General features: G+C 35.7%; 1 protein-coding gene and 1 pseudogene across 2 annotated transcripts in view; one reads left to right on the top strand and one right to left on the bottom strand.

Annotated features, from left to right (window-relative positions):
* LOC127849008 (inversin-like) overlaps nt 1–14,567 on the top strand; it is a 40,180-nt pseudogene that overhangs the window by 6,859 nt on the left and 18,754 nt on the right.
* LOC127847629 (transcription intermediary factor 1-alpha-like) overlaps nt 6,472–14,567 on the bottom strand; it is a 194,382-nt gene continuing 186,286 nt past the window's right edge. Inside the window, exons 2-4 of one of the 2 annotated variants that reach the window (XM_052379665.1) lie at nt 12,524–12,960; nt 11,102–12,099; nt 6,472–9,484 (exon numbers count right to left, since the gene is read on the bottom strand). In XM_052379665.1, the coding sequence (XP_052235625.1) occupies nt 11,238–12,099; nt 12,524–12,858 (1,197 nt within the window). In that variant the 5' untranslated portion in view covers nt 12,859–12,960 and the 3' untranslated portion in view covers nt 6,472–9,484; nt 11,102–11,237. Of the gene's footprint in view, nt 9,485–11,101; nt 12,100–12,523; nt 13,057–14,567 lie in introns of those variants that run through there. The other variant, XM_052379666.1, reaches the window with a different exon arrangement.

Below are 14,567 nucleotides of genomic sequence, written 5' to 3' on the forward strand. Positions count from 1 at the left end.
CTTGGAGGAGTTCGAAAGTGAAGCCCTTTGGTTTAAAAACATGGCCGCCAGGGGGCGGGGCTATTTTCCTTATATGGCTATATATGGTAATAGTAAAATCTTGTTAACACTCTAGAGGTCACATTTATTGTCAAATCTTCATGAAACTTCGTCAGAAGATTCATCCCAATTATATCTTGGACGGGTTCAAAAATGATGCCCTTTGGTTGAAAAAACATGGCCGCCAGGGGGCGGGGCATTTATCCTTATATAGCTATAGTATAACCTTGTTAACACTCTAGAGGCCACATTTATTGTCCAATAGTCATGAAATATGGTCAGAAGATTTGTCTTATTGATATCTTGGATGAGTTCGAAAATGGTTACGTTTGCTTGAAAAACATGGCTGCCAAGGGGCGGGGCATTTTTCCTTATATGGCTATATATGGCTATAGTAAAATCTTGTTAACACTCTAGAAGCCACATTTATTGTCTGATCTTCATAAAACTTTGTGAGAAGATTAATCCCAATAATATCTTGGACGAGTTCGAAAATGATGCCAGTTGTTTGAAAAACATGGCCGCCAGGGCGCGGGGCATTTTACCTTATATGGCTATAGTAAAACCTTGTAAACACTCTAGAGGCCACATTTATTTTCCGATCTTCATGAAACTTGCTCAGAAGATTCGTCCCACTGATAACTTGGATGAGTTCACAAATGGTAACCTTTTCTTGAAAAACATGGCTGCCAAGGGACGGGACATTTTTTCTTATGTGGCTATATATGGCTATAGTAAAATCTTGTTAACGCTTTAGAGGCCACATTTATTGTCCAATCTTAATGAAACTTGGTCAGAAGATTCATCCCAATAATACCTTGAATGATTTCAAAATGATGCCGGTTGGTTGAAAAACATGACCGCCAGGGGGGGGGGGAACATTTTTCCTTATATGGCTACAGTCAATATTGTGGATGCGACCACTTAAATTAAGCGACCTTTGTCTTATGTGACCGTTTTGAAACCCCACGGAGCTTTTTCGCTATATAATGATATTGTATTAAGCGACTTTTGTCTAACGCGACCAGCGAACGCTGATTTTTGTGTATTTTGATGTCCGAATCTTGAATTAAGCGACCACTAGGAGGTAAAAGTGGTGAATCTATTGATCTTTCAGGGACAAATCCGTGTTAATTGTTTATCTAAGCCGATAAGATGTTCTGTTACACCTCTGCTTTGTTTTCACACCAACCATTATCATTATGCTTTGTCTCGTTGACCAGTTCTGACAGCTATTGTTGTAGACTGCGTATCAATTTATTTAGTTGAATAATATAGGAACGTATTACGCACAGTCTACAGCTTAAATAGTTACTATGTGAAACGTTAAGAGACAACGCCGATTATTCTCGAGTAAAGATAACAGGTGCAGAAACAATGCACTGTACGCGACAAACATTTCCTGAGAAGTGCGGAAAATAAACAATTAATCGGCAACATCTGTCGAAATCCGTACATTACCAATTTGTAATTATGCTAATAAGAAGATATTTGTTAGCCAATCACATTGTAATTTACTTAATAAATTTTCAAATCAGGTCTGTTTATTTGTTTTCAATTGACGTGTTTTAATTTGTTCAGCTCATTATGTATCATGATCGAGTCAGAGATCCTTAAGCGTACATGCAGAAATTAAAATGTCAAAACGAAAAGTATTAACGTTGAACGAGAAAATTCGAGTTTTGAAATTGTCAAAGAGTAAAAGTGCACGTAAAATCGCAGATGAGTTTTGAGCCGGTAAAACTCAAATTCAGAACGTTCCTAAGCGTAAAGCCGAGGTGCTTAAAGACGTGGAAAATAATGTGTCAGGTGAAAAAAACGCGCGAGGTGCATGAGGAACGAGGATATTAATGATCTTGTGTTAACATGGTTTAAGGATGCAACAACAAGGAGAATGCCTGTGTCAGACCCTCTCATTTGTGCTCAGGCCCTTAGATTTGCGTCCGACTAAGGAATTGAGACGTTTCAAGGCTTCCACTGGCTGATTAGCAACGTTTCTCAGCACATTTTTAGCCAAATTCTTTGTTGTTTTTGCAAATAAATATGTACACACAATTCATTTAAAATAAATGATAATTTATAATAAGTGAAAAAATAAAACACATAAGTAAAATATTGTTTATGTATTGTGTCTATATTCATTTTATTATAAAAGTTAAAATCATTGTGGACAAAAGAGATTATCCTTCATATAGATTAAAATTGAGGGTAAGCGTTCTTCCAGAATGGCCTTTTTTATTTAAAGACCATTTTATTAAGAGACCACTTTTGAATAATCCCTTGAGTGGTCTCGTAATACAAGATTGACTATATAGTAAAGCCTTGTTAACACTCAAGAACCCACATTTATTGTCCAATCTTGATGAAATATGGTCAGAAGATTTGTCTTAATGATATCTTGGATGAGTTCCAAAATGGTTACGTTTGCATAAAAAAACATGGCCGGCAAGGGGCGGGGCATTTTTCCTTATATGGCTTTATAAGGCTATAGTAAAATCTTGTTAACACTCTAGAGGCCACATTTATAGTCCGATCTTTATGAAACTTGGTCAGAAGATTCATCCTAATAATATCTTCAAGGAGTTTTAAAATGATGCCGGTTGGTTGAAAACATGGCCACCACAGGTGCGGGGCTATTTTCCTTATATGGCTATAGTCAAACCTTGTTAACACTCTAGAGGTCACATTTATTTTCCGATCATCATGAAACTTGGTCAAAAGATTTGTCCCAATGATATCTTGGATGTGTTCGGAAATTGTTTTGGGACTTAAAAACATGGCCACATGGGGCGGGGCATTTTTCCTTATATGGCTATATATGGCTATAGTAAAACCTTGTTAACACTCTAGAGGCCACATTTAGTGTCCAATCTTCATGAACTTTAGTCAGAAGATTGGTCTCAATGATATCTTGGATGAGTTGGAAAATAATTATGTATGCTTGAAAAAATGGCTTCCAAGGGCGGGGCATTTTTCCTTATATGGCTATAGTAAAATCTTGTTAACACTCTAGAGGCCACATTTATTTTATGATCTTTGTGAAACTTAGTCCGTTGATGCATCCCGATAATATGTTGGACGAGTTTAAAAATGATGCCGGATGGTTGAAAAACATGGCTGCCAGGGGGCGGGGCATTTTTCCATATATGGCTATAGCATGGATCATATTTTCTCGCAACATCAATCGGTCTGGATTTAAATGGGGAAAGAGTGTCCAAAATTTTATATCCGAAATCATGACAAATTACGTAAACATATATACCACTGATTTTGCCATTAATGAAGGTGGTATAATAAATGTACAAGTTTAATTGGCTTTGGCATTTTTTTAAACGGAACATACGAGTTTCCTCAATTGGTTTTTTTTTTCTCTTTTATTGTTGTTTTGTGTGCTGTTGTATCTGACTTATTTTCATCGTTGTCAATATTATTTATCTGTGTAAGTCTATACCGATGTTTTTAATCATTGTCGACTCGATAATAGCTTACATACATGCACTGAAACTAACAAATGTCTGTGCGTAGATTGGATACTGGCAACAACAAAACCAAATAGTTGAGAAATAATTCGTGTACGTTATAGTTTGTTGTCAAATAACCCACGGCGGATAGTTAAGATGCGTAGGGATTAAATCACAAGTGCGAAGCACGAGTGATTTGAAACCACGCATCTAAACTTCCTGTCGTGAGTTATTCAACAACAAACAATAAAGTACACAATTATTTTGATTCTAACAGGATTTTGACTAAAGATTTATACAATGTATATTATTTGTCTTGTGTACTATTTTATGTGAAGTTCCGCCCATAAAAACTTTCGGCTTTTCTGTCAATCAGCTCCGCAACTCTCATTTATTTATTGCCGGATTATTACGCTGGTGGAAAATATATCGGCATGTTTTGTTTAGTTACAGCGCGTGTTTTTAGTGTATAAGGTCCGCCCACAATAATATGAATTATTGCAGAATATCCCATTTTCTTCTTTGTTTGTATGACAGTTTACTGTATCATGCATGAAATGCACACTTTCCACGAGGATTATGAACATTGAAGTTTTCATCTCCGAAGTAACTGTCAACGATTTTATCATGGACGAGTACACATTACGGATGGATTAGTGTGCTCGGTATAAGCCAGTGAAATTATCGATTGATATTGACAGGGTGTTATTCACGCTTGACTAATACACGACCGCTCGAATTTTCGCTGCTTGGGGTCATACTCTGATACTAGTCGGCTGACACGCAATAAACTGGTCCTGACCGGTTTAGAGACTGCAGTGAATGGTTTATCACACCTAATCGAGATAAGAATGTAATTAGGGTATGTTAGCATGTGCACTGTGTAATCGATTTCATGACATGGGAATTTTAGCACACAGAATCGGACCGACTGTTTGGGATTTTCAATCAGTCTTTCATGACCCCAATCGGTCTAGGACTGACAAAACCGAAAAAAAATATGATCCCTGGGCTACAGTTAAATCTTGTTAACACTCTAGAGGCCACATTTATTTTCCGATCTTTGTGAAACTTGGTCAGAAGATTTGTCCCAATAATATCTTGTTATCTCAGGTGAGCGACTTTTGGCCTTTCAGGCCCTCTTGTTAAGGGAAGTCCCTTCTAAACTAAAATTCAGTTTAGGCGGAAAAGGTTGTCCCTGATTAGCCTGTGCATACTGCTTTATTAAATCAACCAGTCTAGTCTAGGCTGAAAGTGTTGTCCCTGATAAGCCTGTGCAGACTGCTTTATTAAATCAACCAGTGTAGTCTAGGCTGAAAGTGTTGTCCCTGATTAGCCTGTGCAGACTGCTTCATTAAGTCAACAAGTCCAGTCTAGGCTGAAAGTGTTGTCTCTGATTAGCCTGTGCAGACTGCTTTATTAAGTCTAGTCTAGGCTGAAAGTGTTGTCTCTAATTAGCTTGTGCAGACTGCTTTATTAAGTCAACAAGTCCAGTCTAGGCTGAAAGTGTCATCCCTGATTAGCCTGTTTGAACTGTACGGGCTAATCTTGGACAACACTTAACGCACATGTATTAAGCTCCTGATTTCTCGTTCAGGAGACGGTGGAAGTGTTCCTGTCAAGGGCAAAACCTTTACTTGGGAATTGGTGGCTGACATTTTGTCAAAATGTATACTGTCTGAGACTGGGAACGAGGCTAAATAACGCTCCAAATCTGACAAAACAATCACTGAATAACTTGTAGCTTTAGTTAAGTTAACAACCATATCCCATTCAGGACATGGTGGAAATGTTCATTTTCCAATCTTAAAATGTTGTCCCTGAGTAGCCTGTGGGGACTGCACAGGGTAATCTGGGATGACACTTTAAACACAAGCTTTAAGCCCTATTTTCTCATTCAGGAGACAGTAGAGGTATTCCTGTCTCGCGCCAACGTGACAGACGAAGCAGACGTGGAGGGCAGGACGGCGTTCATGTGGGCAGCAGGCAAGGGGGCTGACCAGGTGTTGGAGACCTTCCTCAATCACAACGTGGACATACAGCAGGTGGACAAGAACGGTGGCACAGGTATGCCCTTGACATTTCACATGTGGTCTTTATTTATGACATGTGGTCTGGATGATTCACATTATTTTGTCCTTGACATTTTATGACGTTTCTCAAACACAACGTGGACATAGAAGCATGTCTACAAGAACGGAGGCATAGGTATGGCCTTGACATTTCACATGATGACCTTGACATTTCATGTATGTCCTTGACATTTTAAGTTTGGCCTTGGCATTTCTCATGATGACCTTGACATTTGAAATTTCACGTGTGGAACCAACTCATCTTCAATAAGACCAGAACAAAATAATTATAAAATAAGACCAGAACAAAACAATAATTGCTCTGTAAAAACTGGACTTAATGCGTAAAGTTTCGTCCACGATTATCTTGTGCTGACTGCATGGGGACGACACTTAAATGTTACATTGATATTTCAACCATTTGTTGGTCTTATAGTTGGCTGTTTAGTGCTCTCATGGTCCAGGTTGTTGTTATCCCCCGCCATTGGCGGAGGGATATTGGTTTGGCGATGTCCGTCCTTCCGTCCGTCTTTCCGTCCGTCCGGAGCCATATCTTGGAAGTGCATTGACGGATTTCATTGAAACTTGGTATGAGTATATATATGGATACTTGGATGATGCACGCCAAATGGCATTGTACACCATCTGATAATAACAGAGTCATGGCCCTTTGTATCTTAAAAAAATGCTATTTTGAGTGTCAAATATAACACTTTTGTGTCCAGAAGCATATTGGCGGGGGATATCAGTTCAACGAATTGGCTTGTTGTTTTTGTACTTGGAGGGTGTAAAGCCTCACCTTTTTATTGGGGAAAAATAGCAGAATATCACGGATTTGGGGTTGTATTTGAGCGCCTTGTTCGCTGTTTGGGGGAAAATATCAACAACTATGAACAACATTCACACTTCAAGTTTTATTGTTCAATGTACTAATTTTATTTTAATATTTATACATTTTAAAATCATCAATTTCACTTACATGATACTACAGTAAAATGTACAGAGTGACACACATTATACAGCAGAATATGAATATGAATCTGGTTAAAATCAGATAAACTTACAAATAAATGAAACCATCTTTGTCTTTACCCATTTACAGTGATAATCATTTTTAGAGCTTCTACAATATATCAGTATTTCAGTATATATCGCAATACGCAATCCGCATATTGTATTGCGATACGATCTGCTTATACATGTCATACTGTAAAATTTAAGATGAAGCTTATGGAAATTGGAAAATAAAACACAATTAATTACGTAATAAAAAAATGTAAACTGATGTTATGTAAACAAAAGGAATAATGTAACAGCATTCTGATAAGTTACACAACTGGCTTTTAAACATCCACAAATCTCTTTTGGGTTATTATTCTTCTTTTCGGCTTTTATAATAGTTCACAAAATGGCAGACGAAACTAACACCGAGTTTGACTTTATAGACAATTTCAAGGGAAAAAGTGTTGTTTAACAACACAATAAACATACAATACAAAGGTTAAGTTCATGTTATTAAGTTGTTTTTGGTGATAATCTGGTGAGTTATAATTTTGGTACAAGTAAGCAATATATTGCAATATATTGCAATACGGGTTTTTGAACTGACAATATATTGCAATACGGTTTTGGGTGTATGGTTGCAGCACTAATCATGTAAAATGTTTTTTCTTTGAGAGAAGGCTGAACTCCAATTAATTAACACTAACTTTATCAGACGTTCATTCACTGTTTAAATTTATTATAAATATTGTTTGTATCTAAGAAGTATTCTTCATTGTTGACAGAGAAGTTTAGACTCTGCCCACTGGTTGGCAAAATATGGTGTTTTTATATAAGCACGTATAGAAAAAGTTGACATTATCATAATTTATATACACAATTATTCAAGACATTTAGTATTAGTTTACTCAATGATGTCTGCATAAAGCATTAGTGTACAAGAATATGCACAAACGATAATAGTGTCATTACTAATTGCTTTAACTGAGTAAGAAATAGGTATAAAATACAATCTTCGTTCTAGGTATTATTGTTGTTGTTAGTTGACTCATTTTAGCAATCAATTTTGTAGAAGAAAATCCCTCAGAAATTTAACTATTTTCAGAATAAATTAAAGTGAATGTACTTAAACAAATGAGATGAAAACAAACAACAAATATAGATGAATTCCAGGCACCCACAATTTATCTAAATGGAATGGTATTTGTCTGGGAAAACTAGCACTGGTAACACAATTTTTGATTAATTGAATGTCTAACCTAAATTTCCTGCGTTCAGCGCAAGATAATCATTGTTTAGTCATAAATCTTTTTTAAAGAAGATTCTTGTCAAGCACATGGGATAATGTCAACATAACATTTAAACCTGCTGACTGCGCACTGACCTTGATAACCTGCAAGATGTAATTTATTGCATTTACAGAGATGCCACAATTGCAGCCGGAATGCTGGCGTTTGTCAAATAGGTACTTCAATATGTTGGAATGTAAATTAGGAACAATGAGGAACAATAAGGAACAACAACCTGCTATAATATATGCCAGAGCACAGAATGCAATATAATACTAATTTTAATATATGATAACACAGCCTGCACATATAAACGCTCTGACAAATATAAAGGGTCGCCTTGGCGTAGTGGATATGGTGTCTGCCTAGCGACCGGGAGTTCACGGGTTCGATCCCCATTGTAGGAGCGTTCTTAAGATCTTTTCAATACATACCAAATACTGCTTCTAGGGCCATGAAACGGACTCGAGCGTTTAAAATAAGCTTTAGGCTTTCTATGCGATCGAACTAAAATAAAAAGGCTCAAACTAAACTCAATATAAAGGGGTACACACAAAAAGAATTTATGTTGACAGTGTCAAACTGCTGTAGCTGCTTAACATATCTGAACTTTATCAAATAGTTTCACACTGTAAAATCGGGTTCTTTATAGCAAAATCCTGTATTGATGCATTTTTCATATTGGTCATGCTGATTGAAGATTTATTCAATTAGGTCTACTTACATAAAATATCATAATTTCATTGGATATTAATTCAGATAGAAACCTTTGTTAGACAGCAATGCTGAAATGTAATTAAATATAACAAAAGAAATGTTTTTTTTCAGCGCAGGAAACAAAACCATCCATGATGCTTCAAATTCAATGATTATTTTTTTTTTAGTAATCTTAAATAATTTTTTAATTTATGTAAAAAGAAATGGCAGCCTAAATATAGATTCAAAATATTATTTATGCTTTGTAAATTACAGACATTATATTCTGAACTAAAACTTGTCTAGCAGTTCTAGACACCTTGTTAAGTAAAAGAGAAATATAAAACAATTGTAATAGATGCAACAATATAATATATTCTATAATAGTTCTTATGATCCCAGAAAGTCTTTATATTCTGTCAACTGATGACATTATTTGTTTACAAAATAAATGCATCTGTAATAATACTTACATTGATGTAGTATTATAACACAAACATATTTTAATGCACAACATAATTCCATGGCATTAAATAATCTGAATCATCAATCATGATACATGCAGCGTTATGCTATTGTACTTTGAACACCAGGATACTGTTGCTGGCAAGCATTCCCACAAGGATGGACGCAGTGTGTCTGTTGTAGCAGACTGAATGTGGGGACACCACTCCATCCTTCTTTGTAGTAAGAATAGCCAGCTTCTTTCTGCCCTCATCGTCCACCTGTATGATAGTGTGTGACAGGGATCCACATACCAGCACCTGGCCTGCAGGTGTCACGTGTACACCTTCTGGTCCTTTTAGTGCAGGGTCAGTGAAGGTGGCCAGGACTGAACCATTCCTGGCCAGGGTGAGGACCTTGTCATGGTCGTCGTTTGTGATGTACAACTTGTCCCCTGTGGGACACACAGCACACCTCATTACTGCAAAACAGAGTAACATCACTATATTGAAATATACATTTAGTAGATAATTAGAAATCTTATTTAAACTGTATTAATAATGGTAGAGAACAGATACTATATAATAATAATTATCATTAAAGTTGTGTTCCAGTGTTTTGTTTTCTGTTTATGTTGACTTGTTTATATTTGACTTGTGTTTGTGCTTTAAGATTTGAAGTCTTTCACCAAAGCATGGAAGGAAACAATACTTAGTAATGTGTGTTAGTTGGAACTACATGCAGTTATAATAAATATACCAAACATGTACACATGATTAAACATTCATTGACACACATTGAAATATTTTACATGACTGTCATACAAAATAATAACTATAGATATGGTTGTTATTGAAATTGATAAAATTGTTTCATCAATAGTTGATCAAATTAAAAGTTAACACCTTTTATTGAAAATTTAAATTACAAAAACAACAATGAAAAGCTCAGGTTACAAATAGAAAAAAGAAGGAATGTGGTGTCTACTGTGAAACCAATATGATTCAACTGACATTTGTGTAGTTGCCGTTCAATCACAAATTAAAATAAATTGTATTGATTAATTTTATCACATACATCTCACTAAGTGTTATTGTATGATTAATGTTTTTTTTTGTAATTTAATAATTTATTAGAAAAAAAACAGCTTACAAATAGTGAAAAGAAAAAGAAATGCAGAATCTACTATAAAATCAATATGATTCAACAGAAATATTTTTTTGTATTTTCCGTTCAGTCACAAAATAAAATGTTTTACCAAATTGTTATTCCTCAAGTCTTATATAATTATCAGACTTAAAAAAACAACACAGTTTTTAAGATCCAACAAATAGCCCTGATTTAACTTATCCATGAAATCTAATATCATTAAAATAAATTTAATTCACATACATTTTTAGACATGGCATACAGGGAATGTCTAAATAAAAAAAATATTAACTTTTCTTTTATACCTAATGATAAAATATGACAGTTCTGCAGTGAAATAACAGCAGTGAAAATAAACAAATGGTTCTTTTCACCGGTGAAAACAACAAATTTTCGGAACTCCTCTTTCTATTTTTAGATTATCATAACTAAATTTAAGTATATTTTCTATGATCACAAGTGAATTAAAATCGACATTCCACCGAATCCCACAAATTGTGTTCTTATTTTATGCTTTTCACCGTTTATTTACATTTTAATATAGTTTAACTGGAGAATTTCGGTGGTATAAGGATGTCATTTTGTCACACTAATGACATCATTTTGTGTTTTGAAATGTATTGAGGCACGCCATGGGAGAAACTTCGAGAAAGGGTAACTTTTCAGCGAAAGGGAAACAGCTGTTAATTACTTTCTTGAAAAAGGGGCATTAAAGAAACAGAAAATTTGTTTATGTCAGTGTAAGATCGTTTGTTATTTCACTCGTGATCATTGAAAAATAATATTTTCACGAGTGGCTCGTAAAATAACAAACGATATTACACTGACATGAACAAATATCCTCTATGTATTCTTAACTGCAGCTGAATTAATACATTGATGGTACATTATAATCTATTTGTTCGGCGTATTCCTAATCATATCCAGATTAATCCACTCTGAGTCTTACCTGTCAAAGGACCTGATTTATCCTCATATATTTTGCTGACTTGTTTCCCACTCAGTGTGTACTTGTAGAGTGCTGTCAGATCAGTTATATACAGGTCATCCTGGTGGCAGGCAATACCTCTACATTCATGCTGTAACTAAAGCTTCCTTCCTTCCACCAGTTTCCTGTTGTTGACTGTGATGAACTGGACCTCACTTTTCAAAGTCACAGCCACTTCAGTGGGTGTGATCTGACACATATCAGATGGCGAGCTTGTCACTCTACAGTCACTCACCACCTTGTGCTGCTGGTCAAGCAGCTTGATTGTGTTATTACGATAGTCTGCTACAAGGACCTGTCCTTTTGGGAGGACACAGATGGCACGGATATAGCATTCAATTGAATCATATTTTTTTACATTATGTGCAGACTTTCCCTGCACAGTGAATACCTTGTTTGGATTCTCTTGTACCCTCAATGTCTGTGTACTGTGGTCAATCTTTCCAAGACCTGACAGTTTAGACAAGTACTGTACAATTTCACTGTTAGGCTGAAATGTTATTGAAACTCTAACCTGAAGATAGTTCTTCTTTAGAAAGGTTTCACAATGCTGTATTTTGTCCTTGCATTTCCAGGTGGCTATAAAGGATAGTTCCAGCTTGCTTTTAGCACTTATGTCCTGAATGGCATCTCGAAGTTGTTTCAATTCATCCTGAAGACTGATACATTTGTCAACATCATCTTTGCAAGAGGCTTGCAGTTTTGTCAGTGTATCTTTCATTTCATTCAGTGTCTTCTGTTCAATCGTGTCTAATGCTGCATTTATTTTTCGCCGAGTTTCATGTATCTTTTGTAACTGCTCATCGAAGAAATTTTGCATATACTGAAGGCTAGCCTCTTGGTTGCCTTGAAGTTTCCTCATTTCTTCCAGAATTGTTTGGATAGAAACTGACAGTTTTTTAAGGTCTGTGGACTGGATTTTTACTATGTCCGATATAAGAGTTACCTTTGGACAGTGTCTGAAAGTAAAGGGGAAAAACACTTTAAATTATATAAAATACTAAAATACCTATTCTTTGAAAGCTTTTATCATGGGAAAATTCTTTGGTCAAGTCAGAATGAGATGTATATATTACATGCATACAAATTGTATAATCAAAATTATTCATTTATATTAATCTAAAACACAAGTATAAATTTCATCAGACAGTTTACTGGATATAAAACCAATGACTCAATTACAAAGTCTAAAATGGCATTCTTCTTTCTATTATAATTATCGTACATGAAATAATTGATTTTTTATTAAAATGTTTAGTTTTTCATTGATATAATAAAATTATTTTTTCTTTCTTAAAATTATAGTTCCAGCTTGCAAAGAAGTTTGAAAACCCTACGTTTGTTTCGGGTGTTTTTTTTTCTATTCTTCAAGTTAAACTATACCTGTGATTAAGGAATGCACAATTTGTGCAGCACAGCTCACTGTGTTCATCGCAAAACATTTTCAGGTTTTCATCTTTATGGACATCGCATTTCAGAAGTAAATCTTCCACTTTCTTTGTCACTGGCCATTTCTTCATGTGTTCCCTTCCAAAAGTGTCATGCTTAGTAAACAACTGGCTGTGCAGGTTAATACAATTCCCACAGAAAAACTTAACACAAGATTCACAGTAGAAATCAGCTGTATTATCCAATTTCTTGTCTTCACAGGTCGAGCACAAGAAGTCTTGGACTATGTCAGATCCCTTGTTAATGGTTGATTGTGAAAAGGTTGCCATTTTACTGAAAGAATTTTACTTGTACTGTGATCTCAATTAAATAGCTGAACATATCAAGCCCATCTTACCACGGTCCGCAGTCCTAAACAAGTAGCACTAAACCTTCCACTTTCAAACTAAGATACAACTCAAGGTGATTTGAAGGTTAAAACTTTGATAAACAAACAACGTAAACTGTCATGTGAACTGTGTGGTAAGATTACACCTTCAGTTTGTGGTTAGTTTATCTAGGCACACACAAGGAAATACCTCAACTCAATGCTGTGTTTAATCAATAAAGCAACGAGGATAATGGTCGGTTTAAGTGAACTAGATAGCATGGGTATACACTGGGAGTATTTTAAACTGCACAATGCCAAGTATGGACTCCCAATATAGCTTTAATCAATGGGCTTGTCATGAAAAATAAAGCATTTACATATCAACTTATTACTTAAATAAAATCTTAAAATGTATAAAACTGTCCTTGTCATGCCTGAAATATTTCTCTTGTGCTGCTTTGTCATAGGGAGTCACCCATTTATGCCTAGTGGACTCACCCATCCTTCTTATTTGGATCAATTTATTTCCAAAATTAGGGATGTTTAGTACATTTATTTCTATATTTAGAATATTTCTTACAGAAATTCCTGTAAGCAAACAGCGCAGACCCTGATGAGACGACGCATCATGCGGTGTCTATGATGCAGCATCTCATCTGGGTCTATGCTGTTTACCAAGGCCTTTTTTTTCTAGACGCTAGACATAAATGGGTTTATTCCACTTACAATTTTCAAGATTGGTCTAAGACAAAGTTTAAATATAGCAAATGGCAATAATTGTTATCAATTGGTAAAAGGCCATGTAAATAGTGAAAACAATTATTTGTACTATTATTGACTCAGACAGTATCAAATCTGTGTCACACATATTAAAAACCTAGATAGGACAAGAATGGGTCAATTCTGGTTTAGGTCGCCCCGATAGGACAAGAATAGGTCAATGCCGGTTTAGGTTACCTTGATAGGACAAGAATAATTCAATTATGGTTTAGGTCACCCTGATAGGACAAGAAAAGGTCAATTATGGTTAATGCTGCCCTGATAGGACAAGAATAGGTCAATTATGGTTGAGGTCACTCCGATAGGACAATAATAGGTCAATTATGGTTTAGGTCCCCTGATAGGACAAGAATACATGTAGGTAAATTCTGGTTTAGGTTCCCGATAGGACAAGAATAGGTCAATTATGGTTAAGGTAACCCTGATAGGACAAGAATAGGTCAATTATGGTATAGGTCGCCCGGATAGGACAAGAATAGGTCAATTATGGTTAAGGTCACCCCGATAGGACAATAATAGGTCAATTATGGTTTAGGTCAATCCGAAAGGAAAAGAATAGGTCAATAACGGTTTAGGTCGTCCTGATAGGACAAGAATAGGTCAATTATGGTTTAGGTCACCCCGATAGGACAAGAATAGGTCAATAATGGTTTAGGTCGCCCTGATAGGACAAGAATAGGTCAATTTCGGTTAAGGTCACCCCGATAGGACAAGAATAGGTCAATTCCGATTTAGGTCGCCGTGGCATAGTGAGTATGGTGTCTGGCTAGTGACAGGAATGTCACGGTTTTATTCCAAGTGTGGGGGTATTCTTTAGCTCTCCCACAAAGATATCAAGTACTGATTCTACCCAGGAATCTTGGAAGCATTAAAATAAGCCTAAGGCTC

Source organism: Dreissena polymorpha, chromosome 10, assembly GCF_020536995.1.
Source record: "Dreissena polymorpha isolate Duluth1 chromosome 10, UMN_Dpol_1.0, whole genome shotgun sequence".
NCBI classification, from domain to species: Eukaryota; Metazoa; Mollusca; class Bivalvia; order Myida; family Dreissenidae; genus Dreissena; species Dreissena polymorpha.